General features: G+C 39.6%; 1 protein-coding gene across 2 annotated transcripts; it reads right to left on the bottom strand.

Annotated features, from left to right (window-relative positions):
* Window positions 1–1,779: 1,779 nt before the first annotated feature.
* LOC109696076 (dehydrogenase/reductase SDR family member 7) lies at window positions 1,780–17,675 on the bottom strand. Of its 2 annotated transcripts, none has more exons than XM_020178946.2 (7): window positions 17,421–17,675; window positions 12,801–12,953; window positions 11,776–11,882; window positions 11,032–11,271; window positions 8,669–8,791; window positions 7,612–7,827; window positions 1,780–3,764 (listed from the first exon to the last, which is right to left on the bottom strand). In XM_020178946.2, exons 1-7 carry the CDS (start codon window positions 17,551–17,553, stop codon window positions 3,717–3,719), a joined length of 1,020 nt encoding a protein of 339 aa, XP_020034535.1. In that variant the 5' UTR covers window positions 17,554–17,675; the 3' UTR covers window positions 1,780–3,716. The 2 variants fall into 2 exon arrangements, with proteins under 2 accessions (XP_020034535.1, XP_020034536.1); XM_020178947.2 differs by lacking the exon at window positions 17,421–17,675 and adding an exon at window positions 16,519–16,966.
* Window positions 17,676–17,925: the final 250 nt, after the last annotated feature.

Raw genomic sequence — 17,925 nt, 5'->3', positions numbered from 1 at the left:
CCTAAGCCAATGTAATATTTTCAGGTTGCTGAAAGGAAACTGCAAACTTGAAAATCTATGCCCAGCCTCTCCCCAAAAACAAATCAAGAATGATGGTAAAGACACTTTCAAACACATTTAGCTCAACCGCAGTTGCTCATTATAGAAAATAATAAGCAGTATTCTGCAGACAGAGGGAAATGATTCCAGAAAAAGTTCAGAGATACAGGAAGGAATAAACAGTACTAAAAAGATAAGTATACACTTAAATGAATACTGACTATATAAAATTTGAAGTTGCAATAAATACAATATTAAATTAAATAACAATAATAGTACATAAATTTGGATCAGAAATTCTAAGGTCCTTGCATTATCCAAAAAAGCAGCTAAAAGTACCAATAAATATGAGACTTTGTAATCATATGCACAGTAACAACTAAAGAATGGCAAAACCAAACAAGAACAAAAATACCACTACAAAGCTTATGTGGTAGAAAGTGTGATAATATGGAAAAAGTGAAAAAAATAGAATGTTGGGTGAGTGGAGGAAAGTGTGGCAATATAATAGCAAAAAAAAGTTTAAAAAATGGCAAAAAAGTAAAAAAATAAAAACAATGTTGGGTGTGGTTGCACTTGGTGGGTGAAGCAGGAGGATCATGAGTTCAAGGTCAGCCTGGGCTAAACAGGATGACACTGTCTCATTGTGAGAGGCAGAGAGAGATGTGGGGGCGAGAGAGGGAGGTCAAATAGTAGTTTAGGAGACAAACAAATTAAAACAAAAATGTTATTGAATAGAAAATATGTGAGGTCAGTGAAGAATAAACAGTTTTTTCAAACTTATGAAAACTAGGTTTACAGCTCTTGGCTGTCTTTAACAAAAGTAACCTTGACACAAAGCTGCCTTACTACCTTAGCCTAACCTCAAACCACAATCCTTCCCAGTGTAGCAGGGAGGAGGACCAAAAAAGAAACAGACAAGTTTGTGTTCTGATAATGTAGCAGGGAGAAGGGAATGGCATTGCAAAGAGATAAAACTTTAAAAATTGAAACATAAAGCACTGGGGGAATGAAGTCACATGCATCCATAAGTGGGTTGAGCTTTGCTTTCTGCTTCTGTAACCTGCTTGCAAGGGTATATAAAGTGAGATCCCTTTGTTCTCGGGGCTCAGCCTTTGGACACGAGTCTGCTGAGTCTGTGCCAGCACAATAAAACGTTGCTTCCTGCTAAACTGCCTCAGTGTCCCGTATCTCAGCTTGAGATTCTCGCAACTGCAGGAGCTGGAATTATAGCATGAACCACAGGGATTACAGCGTGAGCCACCACGCCCATCCCAAAGGACTCCATGGATTAAGCGTGATGACGGTAGAGGTATAGTAGGTTTGGGTTGTTTTTTGATTTTTGTGCAGTACTGGGGTTAGATCTTAGGGCTTCACACTTTCTAGGCAGGTGTTCTATCATTTCAGCCCCATAAAGATATATCTTAAAAATCATTCAATTTGCATATACCTTTTCTAACTTGCATTAACTGGAATAGTGGAGTAAACTGATCACATTACTTTTCCCTTTGTCCCCACTCCAACTTGTCTCTGTAAGCTTTTGTTCATGACATTCTGGAGCTCAGGAATGCATGACATACCCACCTCCACAAGACGTAAACCAGGCAGGCACAATACCCAGCAAGTACTCGGGATTCAATGACGAATAGAACACAACTGCCCAGTTCCAACCTCCTGCTCCTTGACTATCTCAACTTCCCTCTTTCAATGTTCAGAACAAGTCATGCATTACTCAAAAAAAAGGTTTCAACATTATTTTATTACAATGCCACAAGACATATGCTTTATTTTCTTGCATTCTAGAATCAGATCAATCTTTTTGTTTTTTCCAAAGGCATAAGGTATTCAACAAATCAAAGTGCCATTGTCATCACTAGTCATACAAGACCCCTATTTGTTTATTACCTTCTATCCCCATGATGCACCCCATCCCCTCCCCATCCGAACCAACCACTACAACATTACCGCAGTGTGTCAATGGGCACATCGTGACCCAATGCGCACCATCTTCTATGCACACACGTCCAATGCAGGTAGACAGTATTGGGCTGCAGTGCATGCTTCTAGGATACCCGCATGTGTGTGCATGTGTTTCATTGTTTCTACCTGATGTACATCATGGTGCACCTGCACCATGTCACCTTCCCCCTTTCCCACTGATAGCACTAGGGTGGCCTCCAATGTTCCAAATGACAATTCTACAGTTATTTTAGCTTTGGCTCCAGAGGAACTGTGAATTGCTTATATGAGCATCCTGGTTTTCTTCTGTTGCTCTTCTTGCATTCCTATTAAGGCCTATGGATGATGTTTCCTGGAAGGTACTAAACATTAAAGTAAAACTTGCTGCAGGTATGTTTCAAGCAATAGAGGTGGCCATGAATTCAAACTCCAGTACCACCAAAAAGAAAAAAAAAATCCGGTCATGCTGGGGGTGTGGCCCCTGCCTAGAAAATGTGAAATCCTGAGTTCAAACCCCAGTGATGCCAAAAAATAGTTTATTGTTACAGCAGTAAGGAGTTAAAGGGGAGTTCTCCTGAACTGAGTTTAATCCTGACTTTAACCCTCAGTAGTTCTGGAATTTTGGAAAACTTATATCTAGTTGTCATGGGCTTCCCATTCTTCAGGTATAAAGGTAGAAATTACCACCTACCTTAGCTGCTATCATAAGCAACAAGTGAGATAACTAACACTAACTACCCCAGTACAGCAAATGTCAGGCTCCAGGTGTTAATAAGTGATGACTTCTGTGAGTCCTACTCAAAGCTTCAAATTACAGTAATTTCTACCTGTCCACTCTTCTAAGAGTGTAAGATTCTTGGAGGTTGGGTCTTTCTAAATACTTCTTTACATTTTCTTATTACAAAGCAATTTGTTTATGAGAAATATCCCATACAGTTTTGTTGCTATGGTTTGAATGTTTCTATTCCTTCCAAAATTTTTGTGAACTTAATCCCCAGTCCAACCCTAGTAACAGGCACGCACTTCATAGATGACTGAGTCATGAATGGAATAAGGAGTCCTTGTAAAAAGGTTTCTTGATGATAGATATCACTTTTGTTCTTCCATCCTTATTCTCACCTCTGGAGGACACGCTAAGAAGCACCATCTTGGAGGCAGAGATGAGCCTTGCTACTCTCCAATCCTGCTGGTGCATTGAACATGATGTTCTCAGCTTCCAGAGCTGTGGCAAACAAATTTCTATTGTTTCCAACATAGCTAGTCAGTGCTATTTTGTTACAGAAGCAAAGATGGACTGAGACTATGTTAATTGCATTAGTATAAATCTTTGATTAGATTTTGCTAATCTAGGTGTTAAACACAGATGCTAAAGTATTATTAAATGTTCTTTCCTTCAAGGATGTAGTGTGCTTTAATACTTTTTGTAGGATTCATGACAATATTTACTTTATTATTCATTACATGTTGAAAGGAAAGTTATATAAAAATTTAAAATCAAGCTGGAAATGGAGTCGCATGCCTGTAATCTCAGCATTCAAGAGACTGAGGCAGGACAATCTCAAATTGGAGGCCAGCTTGAGCTACATAGTAAAACCCTAGGTCAAAAAAAAAATAGCAAAAATCACAAATCAGTCTTCAACTGGTTTTCTTCGCATAGAGTTTGCTGTATTTATGTTTTGCAGTTCTCTTTCCAGTGGCTTGAAAATGCAATTCTCCTTTCAGTCATGTTTTTTCTTCCACATTGTAGAATAAGAGGAGTCTGTATCCTGTAATGGAGAAATGGTAGCATGCATCAGTCGCTCCTCAGCCTCTCTAGTCTTAGACAATTAAGTTCTTCTCTTGTGAGGAAATGTGTCATTATCACCCACTATGAAGAATCCTTTCACACCTTGGGCAAATGCTTAAACTGGTATTAAAAAAAAATAGACAAAATTCTACATCTGCACACAAATAACACCCTCATGTTTATCATCATTATAATCTCTATGTGACATGATTATTATGGGTTAGAACCTACTGATGCCATTTCTTAAATGCTAAATCCTTTCATTATTACTCCCTGTGACTTACCCTAATAATTGTAAATGATAGGTCAGAAGATATAGAATTGAAATATTTGGGAAATAACTCTGAAATTATTTGTGAATCTTTAGTATATTATTTAAGGTACAAAAAAGGCAACTTGATGATTCTCAAGATGTGAAATTCATATGGAAAGATATGCACTTACCTCTTCGTCCAAGAATGTACACTTGGGAAGACAAAACTATAATAAATGGTAATAATAACATAAAATTCACTGTGGCTTTCTACTTTGGTTTTACAAAGAATTAAATATTGTGTCCCCTCAAAAATGGTACTGAGAAATGAGAGAATGGCCTATTCACCATAAAAAAGAATGAAAAAGCAATAACATTATGTAATAAGCACTTTATAAAAGAGGATATTGGGAAGGAAGAACCACTATCTTCAGGAAAGTGTAGACGCAATCTGAGATGTTCTGAGTAATGCTTGCATTCTGTAGTTAGCTATAACCTTCACGTGGACATTTCTGAAAGAACTACTATCGTGGTAATAAAACATTCTAATCTCTAGTCTCTCCATTTAAAATAATTATTTCTATAACACATTCTGTTATTAAATAATTGAAGTGTGAATTGGTTCAAGATTTGACAGTATGGAGATTCCCCAAAAGAATTAAATGTAGACTTATCATATGACATTCAGTCAATGTTATTTTAAGTATGTATTAGTCCATTTTCGGTTGTTACAACAAAAATAGTTGAGGCTGTGTACTGTATGAAGAACAGAGAATGTTTTATCCCACAGGATCTGGGACTGAAAGTCCCAGATCAGGGGGCCTCTTCTGTCAGCCTCTGCCGAGGCATCACCTGACTGAGTCATGAAAATGGTTGCAGCCATGTGCAGAGGCATCAAAGTGCACGGGATGGGGTGGTCCTGTTCTATAACAACATACTTTCTCCACTGGGGTCCTGTGAGAAGTGTAGTAATCTCTCCCAAGGATGATCCAATTACTCTGCACTTTACCCCACTTCTTAAAATGTCCACCACTTTTCAACATTGTTACATGGATACCAAACACTGGAAGAGGAACCACATCCGAATAGCAAGGTACATATTCAAAGGAAATGAAATAGCTACCTTGAAGAGGCATCTACACTCTCATGTTCATTTCACCATTATTTACAAGAAAAAGGATAAGGAAACAACTGTCAGTAAATGAATGGATAAGGAATCCATAGATACTTTCAAAAGATATTATTCAGCTATAAAAAGGGAAATTTGTGACGTTATGGTAAGTGAAATAAGCTAGATATAAGAAGACACTGAAGGATATCTCTTGTATGTGGAATCTAAAAAGTCACACTGATCGAAGCAGAGAAAAGAAAGGTGGCTGCCAGTGGCAGTATGGTGGGAGGAAATGGGGAGATATTGGTCAAAGGGTACAAATTATTTATTATAAGATGAATAACATATGTTATTATATTATAAATTCTAATCTAATTAATGCACAGCATGCTGACTATAGTTAATAACACTTTATAGTATATTTAAATTTGTTAACAAAGGTAGATCTTAAATGCTTTCACAACAACATCAATAAATGTAACTTAGGTGATGAATTTGTTGCTTAGCTTGATTGCAGCGTAGTATGACACACAAGTTATATGTCAATCACATTATACACCTTTAATATTGATATTTTTTATTTGTTATAATGCACAAAATAAAGTTTGATCTTTGTGTAGGTTGAATAGTCTACTACCAACAAACTCAGGATGGGAAAGAAAATGAAGCACAATGGCTAACACAATCCTCCAGATGGTGGTTTAAGAACTTCCCATGAACTACTAATCCCATGACAGTTCTATAACTGGTTACCATTAAGTACTCTCCATTCTGTAGACGAGATTAAGGTTAGAAGAGTAACTTGCTTAACACCATGGGGTAAGTATGGTATAGTCCAGTACAAAGTTTCTTATTTTATTTTATTATTTTATTACTGGGGATTGAATCCAGGGCATTGCACTTGCTAGCCAAGTGCTCTACCACTTAAACTATACTCCAAGCCCTTTTATTTTTGTTTTTGTTTTGAAAACATCGTACCACTAACTTTTGCTTTGGTTAGGCTTGAAATGGAGATCTTCCTAGCTCCATTTCCCAAGTAGCTGGGAATATAGCTGTGCGCCACCATGCCTCATCTCAAAGCTGTAATCCAGGATGCAGTGTTTCCTCTCTGGTTGGGAGCCTTTCCCGCCTAACACTTATCTATCACTGGGCTCAATGCCATCATATCAGGAATACTACTTTAAATTTAAAACTCAGGTATAATCTTGATGAAGTTCTGCCTTTGGACCATCCCACACCAACAAGTCCAAGCACTACCAAAACACTTGATTTGGCCCAAGGCCAACTAAGTCCACATTTCAACGTGGTAGTAATGAAAAGTCCCATTAATGGTTTTTCAACCTCTGGACATTTTAATGTATCATGAAACCAGTTTTTAACCATTAAATCTCTAAGCATTTTCTTAGGTCTGAGCATTTTTGCATTTTTCCTCCCCAATTCATTCTCACTGTACTGAAGAATGTTGGAACAAATTGAATGTCTAAAGATTAGAGGGTTGCTTAAATAGTGGCAGATTATATAATATGTGTAGTATAGTATGAGTCTGCTTTATAATTCTTTTTGATATCACAGCACATATTAACTAATTTTTTAAATGGTAATAAAAAGTCTACAGAATAAATAACTTAATAATAAGAACCATCCATCACAATAACCTTTCTTTGTGTAAGACTAATCTATACTTCTCAGTTTAACTCTCTATATATGCTGTGATATTTATACATGAAACTCTTTTGAGGGTCAAGATTTTCTCAGGAATGAGGTGGAAGGGACAAGGATGACAGTGTGAATTCATCTGTCAACAGTGCAGCAGGGGATTTGACAGAAGAAAGCACAGGGACAAGTTGCACCTAGTGCTAGGAAGAAGGGAGGGAAGGCCAGGTATGACTTCAAGGCAGTCATGGCTGAGCTGAGAGTGCAGGGTGGGTAGAAATGGTGGAGAAAAACAGATAGGAAAGAGGGTTGTAACACATACACTGTCATACCACAAGTGTAGAAGAAAAAATGGCAACCTTTCCTTTTATTTTGCTATGTAGAAACCAGTTTATCCGGACAAGCAATAATTTATAGTAAACCATCAGATATGCATAGGGACAGACAATTTCATACTTTTCTGTTTATATCATAAGATTGGTGGAAGGTTAGCAAAAATGAATTTTAAGCAAAAGAAATTGCACTTTTCTGCAAGATTGATATCTAGTATTAAGAAATACATAGGGGGAGGATATAAGTTAAGGGTGAAGGAGGATCAATATGATGGAAGTATTATGTACTCATGTATGAAAGTGGAACAACAAGTCCTGTTGAACCTATTCTAAGAATGGGATTGGGGGATAAAGGAGAATGATGGAGGGGGTGAATTTTAGATACGCTGTAAGCAATTTTGTAAATGTCACAAACCAGTACAATATAATAGAAATAAATTAAATTAAAAGAAAAAAGAAATATATAAATTGCTCTTACCATACCACTCTTAAAGTTTGTAATTCTTTTCTTCCCAACTTTGTTGGTTAACCACCATGCCAAGGTTGGCATATATTGCCATAAATATGCCATCAACAAGAAAGGCTGATCTGCAATCCAAACTTCTTTCAAATCATTGGCCATGGAGATCAACATCAGCCTCACACAGCGACTAGTTGCCATCTTGTATGACTGGTCGAAATTGTTCTCCACAGTCTAAAGGAAGTTTAAAATAAAGTGACTGCCAACTATTTATCTAACCTGTATCACAGATCTCTTGAGTTAGGAAGAAAAAAAGGCCATTTAGGTGTGTGGTTCTTGAGTGTTGAACCACATGCCCATTGGGAGTTCCCATAGGGACTAATTGGGGTTATGAACTTTGCAAAATTTCTAAAGCCTAAGAGGAATCCTATACTTACCAAAAGAGACTGTGCAGGCTCACTAAAAAACGAGGGGTCTTGCATTTAATTAGAATTGCATCATCTTAAGAACGCTCATGAGATGATTTTATTACCAATTGAGTTAGAAAACTCAAATTATAATAGGTTAACATTTAGTGGCTGGGGGCATGGCTCAAGTAATAGAGTACCCTCCTGGTAAGATCAATACCCTGAGTTTGAACACTAGTACCATCAAAAGAATTAACATAGAGCAAATGAAATCCCCTAAGACATGGTAGACATGGGAATGAATGAGAAGAAGATAAAAAATGATTCCTTTGGTGGTACTGGGGTTTGAACTCAGGGCCTAGTGCTTGCTAGGCAGGCACTCTGCCATTTGAGCCACTCTGTCAGTAGAAAAGAGTCCCTTAATAGGGGAAAAAACCTGTTGCATAGTAGTGGATACTCCCACTTGTAAGAGTGTCTTAGCAGTTTCAATAACCTTTATCAAAACTGGACATGGAAGACTTACAAACTACTTTGCACAATTTTCACAATGCCATGAGTTAAGTTCTGTGAATAACACTTAAGCTTTCCTGACGTAAAACCCTGAATACAGTGATATAACAGATACAACTAGTTAAACATCCAAATTATTCCCCCAAAACAACTTTTACCTTAGTGACTTCTTCACTAAAGGCATTCTTCACTATGTCCGACTGCACAGGTCCAGGGCAAATAGTAGAAACTGTTATACCTGGATAATCAACAAGTTCAGTTCGCAGGCTATGGAAAAATCCCTACCAGGTCACAAAAAAGGTGGGGAGGGAAGAAAAAGAAAAGAAGGAAAATGTAAATAAAATTAAAAACAGACACATGACTTCTAAAAATGTGGTATGTATTACCTCAGAAAGGACTGGTAATGTAATCATGCAGACTTACTAGGAATTTTTAACACAAGACCACAATCTGAAGGACATCTACCTCTTACCAGGTACAAACAGTCACCTTACAGATTGCCATCCATATAGGCAACTCGTAGGTAAAAGACTACCCTAAAGATGCCAACACACCTTCCTCACACCAATCGTCATCTCCACCCTCCAAAGGAGTGTATGTTCTCTCTCCAATGAATTACTGACGTTTGAGGGGGGGACTTCTCTTTATTCTCAAAGTGGTCTAAACTGCTGCTATTTCAGGGAAAAGGGAGCGAAACAGGATTAGAACTTCACAATAACTATCATGGAAAAAAGAATTCACCCTTTTCAAATTACATTACTACTTCAACAAGATAAAGTAGTTCCAGCAAACACTGATCTGTTTTGGGTGATGACAAGTATATGGCTAGGTAGAAACAGGATTGCCTACTGAATGACATTGGTACAAACAAGCTCGACCTTCTAGACTTAAAGATACTGTCATTTCTAAACCAATAAGGAGTAAATAAAATCTACTTCCCCACATCGATGCTCCTAAACTAGGAATTATATCAGCACTACCAGTATTATAACAACAAGACTAACTACTGAAAAGCTCAAACAGCTAACCCGCAACAACCTATTCCTATATGATCTGACAACGTTAAATAGTGACTTTCCCTTACATGCTGACCCACAATTACCACAGAAGCTGCAAGGGTCCACGCTATCCAGACTAACACAGTGCCTGACTCAGAGATGGACCAAAAGAAAATACCTAGTAAATGAATGGAGAACTCCCATGCCTATAACTTCCTCCCCTCTCTAGCAAAAGTAGAGGAACAAGCAGGCAACACATCAGACCCCAAACTGCCTTCTTGTACAGCACATTGAGCGTGGTGTGAATACTTCAATGACAAAAAAGTTCCCTCTTTAACTTGCTGGAAGTGAGAGAAGCAAAAGTGATATTTAACCAGAGCCTCTTGGTCTCAGTGTTCAACTAGTGTTATACCTAACTCCACCATGAGCCGGCCACATTCTATCAGAGGATCAAATCCAGTAATAAAACACTCAGTCGTGGAGGGAAGGCCAGACTGCACATCTGTGATTTTTTAAAAAACATCCTGTATGTCTTATGAGACTTGGGGCCAACAACTGGGGTAGCTACCTTCCCTCATCTGCCTGCCTGAGGATTGCCCAGCTGCTCTACAGGAAGTGACTGACAGTCTGTGAGTAACTATGAGGAAGTTATCGGAGTTGCATCCCACCTTCATCTCTCTCTCTGTCTGTTCTTCAAGGCAGAGAGGCGGTCCTAATGAAGCAAAGCTTCAATTTTCATGAAAGTTTGAGGGCTAAACTTACTGCTCATTATTCCAACAGTGAAACACTCTACAAAACTCACCATCAACAGTATGATTTAAAATTCTGTTTCTTTTACTCATTCTTCTCCCATTGGCCTAATGATTCCTTCATAATATGAAGAAATCAACATTAAAATAATTCAGTGCTAATAGTTAAACACATAAAGAAATACAGCCAAAATCAAGCTCTTCTCCTTTTACTGGATTTTTGTCTTCCAATGAAACCAAAATGAAGATGGTCAAGGCTTTTCCCTATAGTGATAAGGGACCCAGTACTTAATCATCCAGAGGCAATACCTACTTCTCACATGCATGTGTAACTAGACCAGGAAAAATAAACAGTAAGTAAAAGAGAAAAAGAAGTAAAATCACAGAAATAGGACAAAAAGTTCATCCTGAACTGTATGTAGAAGAAAGGAGGGGTGGACACAGTTTGCAATGACGATGTGGCATGGATAGTGATACGGTGAAGGGTCACAGGTTGATTGGCCTTCGATGCAAAGATCAGACACTGTAACTTATCTTTATAACCCAGGTTGTGTTGCACTGTGTGGCACAATGCAGGTGTTCCATACACATCTGTTGAATAAATATAAGCAAGTGAAGGTCAAGAGCCTTTTTAAAATCATCTTCTGGGGATGTCCTCTACAAAAATTCTCCTCACATTATGCTCCAGTTCCAATGACCTCACCCAGAGATGGTCACATCCCCCTTCCTCACATTGAGGTCAGTGCTATTGGACTTGATTTTGAGCAGCCTTACCCGAAGCGCATGTTTGCTGGCACAATATCCACTGGAAACAGGTACAGATACAATTCCTGAAATGCTATTCACAACAACGATCTTCCCTTGCTTCCTCTCAATCATGTGAGGTAGGACACACTTTGTCAAGGACACTGTGCCTAAGTAGTTAAGCTCTATTAGCTCCTTGAAGACATCCAGGCTGGTATTCACAACCAAAGAACGCTGGGATCTCCCACCATTGTTGACCAGAATGTCAATCTAGTTAAAAAAAAAAAATCACAAATTTATAAAAAAAAAATCACACTTTGGGAATGTCCTATGGTGTTATACTGGGACCTTGAATCATAGAATGATACATAGAAGAGGGAAGGGAAGGGGAGGAGAGGGGAGAAGAGAGGAGAGAAGGGAAAAGGAGAGGAGAGGAGGGGAGGGGAGGGAAGGAAAAAGAAACCAAACCATCTATGTAAGTCCCATTTTAAGTACTTTTCATGGAAGGTAACAAATCTCATAAAAATAAAAGGAACAAGTTTTATCTTCTTTTGTTCTATATGCATGTAACCATTCTTATCAAGGGATGAAAAATAATAATTACCTATAGACAAAAACCCAGGGATCAAAAGGCCCAACTCATAGACCTGATCTCACTTCAAGGATCCCATGTCTTTGAATGAGAGCACACCAGATGGGAGTGTCTCTGGAAATTACTTCAAAGCCTGACAAAGCAAAGCAATTAAGGCTTTCTCAACATAAAATGCTACTTACCCTACCAAACTCCTGCAGAACAGCTTTGGTCACCTCCTCATGGGAACTTGTGTCAGTCAGGTCAAGGGGTAAAACCAGTATATCTTTTTCTTTTAAATTGCCATTCTCTAAATAAATGCACACAAAATTAGTGTAGAAGTCGTGCCAGTATTCAATGGAAGCTCTTCCTACTTCCATTATATTTCAGTCCCACCCTACAACTGACATTGTCCATAAACCCATCTTTGACTGGCCCTGAGATAGTTTCTCTCACTGAACAGGAAGAGGGGAGTGGTAACATTGCAACATCTGAAGAAAAAAAAGCTTGGTTGGTCTCACAAGAAGTCCAATGGCATGTTTCACCTTGAATGTTTACATTGAAACACTTCCATGTACTTGGCAGAAATCAAGATTACACTACAAGATAAAAAGGGTAATAATTGAGTCCGGTCAGGAGTCACTTAGGCTGTGGAGTCGGGAGGATCAAGAGTTCAATCCCAGCCTGGGCTACATAGCAAAACCCTGTCTCAAAAAAAAAAAAAAAAAAAAAATTAAACAGCAATTTCTTTAGAAAGAAAGAGTTACATATGCTTTGAAATAGGCTCACATAGTTATCTTGCTCTTTAAAAAACAAGACAAAGAAAGCAATGAAAAAACACAAAATATAAGAGGTTCAAAGGTTTTATGGCCAGAATAGAAAACTGTGAAACATCATCTAGATTAAAAGCATAAAAGGCTTGCACCAATGACTGACAGGCAATGATTTAAAGGCAATCATCCCCAGTTAAGAAATGCTGACAAGGTTCATCTTCTCTGCCAGAGAAGAACTTGCAAGTCACAGCAGTAAAGGAGCAACAGCCATAAGAAATGGCATAAGGCAAAAGCACAAGAGGCCTGAGAAAGTAATATCATGAAAGCTCTGTGACCTCGTTGAGTGATTATGAGCAAAAGAAGCCTCATTGTGGAGTGGTTAGCTCGATCAACCAAATAAAAGAAAGAACCTTAAAACAATGAAGGTTTGAGAAGTGACCAAAAAAATGACTTACCTAGGCATCTTCTTTTCACCCTTTCAAGCTCATGTACCCTTCTGGCTGACAGCACAAGAGAAACTCCGAGTTTAGACAACTGGTACACCAGCTCCTCGCCAATGCCACTTGACGCTCCAGTTACCCACACCACCATGTCCGTAAGCTCCCATTCTGTGGAGGAAGGAGGACGGGTGCAGGGGAGCAAATATGCAAGGGGTTAGACTCATACATCAAAGAGTAGAAAGAAAATGCTACCCAATACCAGTTAATATGTAGACCAAGTGCATGAGCTTAAAAATTTAAATAATCTAATAAAACATCTCCCTAAAAATTTTTTTAAAACATGGATATAAACCACATAGCTAGTAGTCATCCACATAGTATTTTGTATATTCCACAGAATTGCTAAACTTGCTGGAATTTAATCCTAATTAAGCTTTATAATCCCATAGTTTCACTCTGTGGAAGGCTCTATATATCTATGTATTTGAAGAAGAAAGATAAAGCTAAGAAAATAGAAAGTCATTACCTGGACAAAAGTTCTTATCCATAAATGGGCTGGCTATTCAGATTGGATGATCACTAAAGGCTCCACCCACTTTTCAGTTCTATTTTTCCAGTTTTTGGCCGTGAAGGCATTGATGAGAAATTCAACTGTACCAAGTTATACACTATAGTATGATGTAATTTATATCCTGCATTTTAATGTAATATTTTCTCTTAATACACAATCGTAACTGATGTCTACCAGGGAATGCCGTTTTGTATGTGTGCCCACCAAATGTGAGAACTCTCATTTTAGGAGAATCTAGTAATTTCTTCCAAGATGAAATGCACAGGACAGAGAGATGAAGTGTTACATTCTGCTTGCCATGTTAGGTTCCTGTGAAAGAGTAACTATCTTAAACATCTCAAATCCTATGTCTGGGCTACAGATCTTTCCTTTCATGTAACGACATACTTCTGTGGAAAAGCACACTGATTATAGGAATAGCAGATGTGTATTCAAGTAATCTTTATTTATTCATCAACTACTCATTTAGAAGTTTTACAGTACTCAGACTCTAGGGTTAATATAGTCCGTTATGGATCTATTTCATAACCACCCTAGCTAATATAGTCTTCTATGGATCTATTTCATTTTTTATGCCAACAACTATTAGGTAAAGCCAATACTGATAAGCTCTCAGGCTCCCATTTACCTTAGTATAATCACAGACACTCATCTTCCCTCCTGGAGAAAAAAAATTTTTTTTGGTACTGACTTTTATTTACCAGTTCCACAGAACCTGACACACATAATGACCTCCTTTAGACTCCAATAGTTGAAAAGAAACCTAGAGTTCAATGTCCAGCCCAGTTGGAAAACTCTCTCCTCAGGCCATTGACTGCTCTTTACCTCCTTCCTCACAGGATGTAGAAGATGATCTCTGAATTGAGATAGCACGCATGTCTTCCCTAAGTCCTCTCATCTCTTGCTTCTCTAAGGTTAAACACATCTAGTTCCTGCTACCTGTCCTCACATGACACAACCTCAGGTTTCCTCACTCTGCACACTGCCCTCTGCATAGCTCACATAGGTCCAGGCTTCTATTGAAGAGAGCTGACCAGAGCAGGACACAGGACTCCACTGGGGTCTGGACAGTGCAGAGAAGAGTGACATGACACAACCTCTTCCCTTGCCCCCAAAGGGTGGGTTGTGTAAGTGTCCAGACTGTGCCAGGTCACTGCTGTGTCCCAGTGCTCAGCGCAGAGGGACCAATCCCACACAGATATTGCCTCTGACACTAAACATCAACACTGCAGCCCAGGCTTCCTGATCTTTTCTGGAAGCCACTCACAGATGGCTCACTTGGAAGTTATTGTCAACTAAATCCTGAGTTGTCCTCACATGTGCAGCTGTTACCTCTTTTCATACTCTGGACTTGTACCATGGATTTTTTTGGATCAAAGGGCAATGTCTAAAACCAGTCACCCTTAAACTGAACCCTATGAGATACATGCCTGGAAATGCAGAGAGTTCTCTAGAATACAGGAGAGGAGGAAATGGTGGCCTCCAGAAAGACATTCTGGGACAGGGAAGGACAGAGCTTTACTTTTTACCATGCATGCTTTGTATTTTTAAATTTTGCATTACATGATGGTGTTATTTGTTTTTAAAAGTGACAAAAAATAATAAACTTACAAATGAGTCAAAGAGTGTCTTTTTTAAAAAATTTTTTAACTTGATAATCTGCCAATCTATCTTGGCTGAGGTGTTCTGGGAATCTGAATCTATTTTCATGTTCCTGTAACTTTTTGTCTTTATCTCCTGTCCCCACCAGGATTCCTTTCAGACTTTTATTTTCTTTCTAAAAACTCTTGCAATTAAATTTTAAGTCTACAGATCTATTGTAGATAAGTTTATGTGCTCTACATGTATCAGTGCTGTGTACACAAAACGGTTTCTATAAAGCTTAGTCTTTACTCAATGCAGGTTTAAGAAAGGCTAAATTTTAAAATTAAGTTGAAAGTTAAATTAAACTTTAAAAGTTTATTAGCATTTGTGTTAGTCAACTTTCTGAGTCTTTCACAAAGTACCCCCCAAAAAAAATCAACTTAAAAGGAGGAACGATTTATTTTGCTCATGGTTTCTTAAGTTTCCAGCTGTGGCTCCTTGGCACAGAAGATTTTAGGAATGTTGTCAGGTATTACACCATGACAGAACTTCAAGGCAGGGAGAGGTGTTCATTTCTAAGGAGCCAGAAAGCAAAAGGAGAGAGAGAGGAAGGGGGAAGGGTCAAATATGCTTCTCAAAGGCACAATGAAAATGACCTGCTTTTCCAGCTAGGTCCCCATGTTTCCACTGTGTCCAATCTTTCTCAATATCTCCAACAGCCAGGGATCAAGCCTTCAACACCTCACCCACTGAGGATCCCAGATCCAAACTATAACATTTTTATACCTGTATTTACTTAATAAACACAATTTGAAACAAGCGACTTATTTATTTAAATACAGTAAATGACTTATTTATTTAGATAAATCATTAAATTTTTCAAATTGTGTAACTGCATGGTAGCAATGAAATTAAAAATGCTTCAAAACTTATTTTTCCAGGAGAAGTAAAGCAATTGAAAAAATTAAGAGAATTTCTTAACAATTATTTTAGTGGCCTAAATTTTTAACTTTTGTTTCATAGGAGAAAACAACTTTAAACTTGCTAGCTTCTAGATTTGCATTCAGCTACTGTCAATATTTTTCCATTAGGACATAATTGGATGGGTTAATTAACTTTTGTAGAATTACATAATGAAAACAAACCAATTTTATTTAATTCTCCAAATCCAAGTGAATATAAAAGCACTGAAGATGAAACTCTACATCCACAAGCCAGTCCATGGCAGCCAAAAGACCCGTGCACTTCACCTGTTTAAATGAGTAACCACTCCGGACAACGTCCTACGATTAATGAAGGCACAGGTGTTTGGAATTCTGGCTTTCAAATCAAAAGAAAGTCCACACACACAGCCGATCATAGCACCGATCTTGTACACAAGTTGTGCATTTTCTATGAATTCACTGTCAGTGCTGCAAAGTTCTACACAAGCAACCCAGACACAGAAATAAAACACCCAGGGCTAAGACTTTGTCCCTTAGTGTTGACCTTGGAGAAAAAGAAAATGCTGTTCTATTAGATATTCTTTGAGTTCTCAAGTAAGAATTTCTACCGAACCCCTGCTCCTCCCACACTCACCATTTAGAAAACACGGTCTGTCTTCTGAGCAGCCAGCTAGGACTTCCTAACAAACTTCCCCCAAGGGCTTCCAGGGTTTTCACTGTGGAACTCAGAATGGGGAAACCCTCTTGGGGTCCTTGAGAATCCAAAGCCCACCTTTGTCAGGTCTTTAATTCCTCTGACATCATGGGAAACAACCCTGCTACTGCCTACTTCCTAAGAGTTGTTCTAAGGTGGGGGGTTGTGAAGTGAGGAGCGCACTGCCTGCCCGCTCCCCAAGGCCTGCGTTTAGAAAAGACACCACATGACCATTAATTACGTGCCATCACAGGTGAAGCTGGGCACGGACGCAGTGGGACAGGCAGAATGATCCTTCGTGTGCCCTCAATGTCTTGCTCCAGAGGAAACACCATCCGCAGTCCTTCCTAGTGCTGCACTTTTGTCCTAGTAAGGAGATAATCTGGGATTATCTCAGATTCACTCCAAAACTACTGGGAGCGAGAAGAGGAGGATAAACAACTTGAGGAAGAAACACTGAGCCTCTTACCAGGAGGCTCCCTTAAGCTCAGGGGACACTCACTGCTTGTCACAGTATTCTCCCCACATCCTGAATCTAAATCCCTGGAGTCTGGGTGGGGAAGTCAGAGTCCCGCGCGCGCCTGGCAGATTCCAAAATTCCCTTGTAGTTTGGCAAGCCCTGGAGAGGTTTAAGGCAAGTCGTGCCACTTTCGGACCGGAACATACGATAAAAGGCAAAACTGTCTCTTTTAGCCCCGGCCTCTTCCTCCCCTAGCCGCAGCCGCAGGGCAAGGCCGCCCAGAGGCTCCACACAAGCAAGGACCCAAGACCACAGCGGAGATCAGGGCGCGCCTGGGCCGCCCCTGCGCGGTGTCGGACTTGGGGCCACCGCGGCTCCTCACCTGGCCGTCGCCCTTGCCACTCGGCCCACAGCAGTGTCAGGTCGCCGTCCGCGCGCACGAAGCGCACCAGCTGCACCAGGAGCAGGAGCAGCGCACACAGCGCCAGCAACCAGAGCAACAGCTCCCAGCTCATCGCGGCAGCGACCGCTGCGACACGGCGGCGCCAGAAAAAAGACAGCCTATGCCCTGTGCTCGCCGCCGCCTTAAAGATCGCACTCCGGCCTCCCCGCTCTCCCAAAGCGCAGGCGTTGCCCAGGGGTGGACACCCGCCCCTCCAGCTGTGTCCCAAGATGCACCGCGTTGGAAGTGGGGACACCCCAGAGGCGGGGTTGTGGCTGCGGATTTCCCTTGCTTGTGCATCCAAAGAGTGTTGCAGTAGGAACAAAGGCACAGAAGTCTTGATTCCATGGAGAGACTTAATTACTTGCTCGATACCTCTGTGGATCCTTGGGATGACGATCTTTTTTAATGACAAGATATGAAACAATTTATTATAGGGAGAAGA

This window comes from Castor canadensis, chromosome 3 (genome assembly GCF_047511655.1).
Source record: "Castor canadensis chromosome 3, mCasCan1.hap1v2, whole genome shotgun sequence".
Taxonomy (NCBI): Eukaryota; Metazoa; Chordata; class Mammalia; order Rodentia; family Castoridae; genus Castor; species Castor canadensis.
Note: the sequence above shows the minus strand (reverse complement) of the source record. Positions and strands in the feature narration are given on the sequence as shown.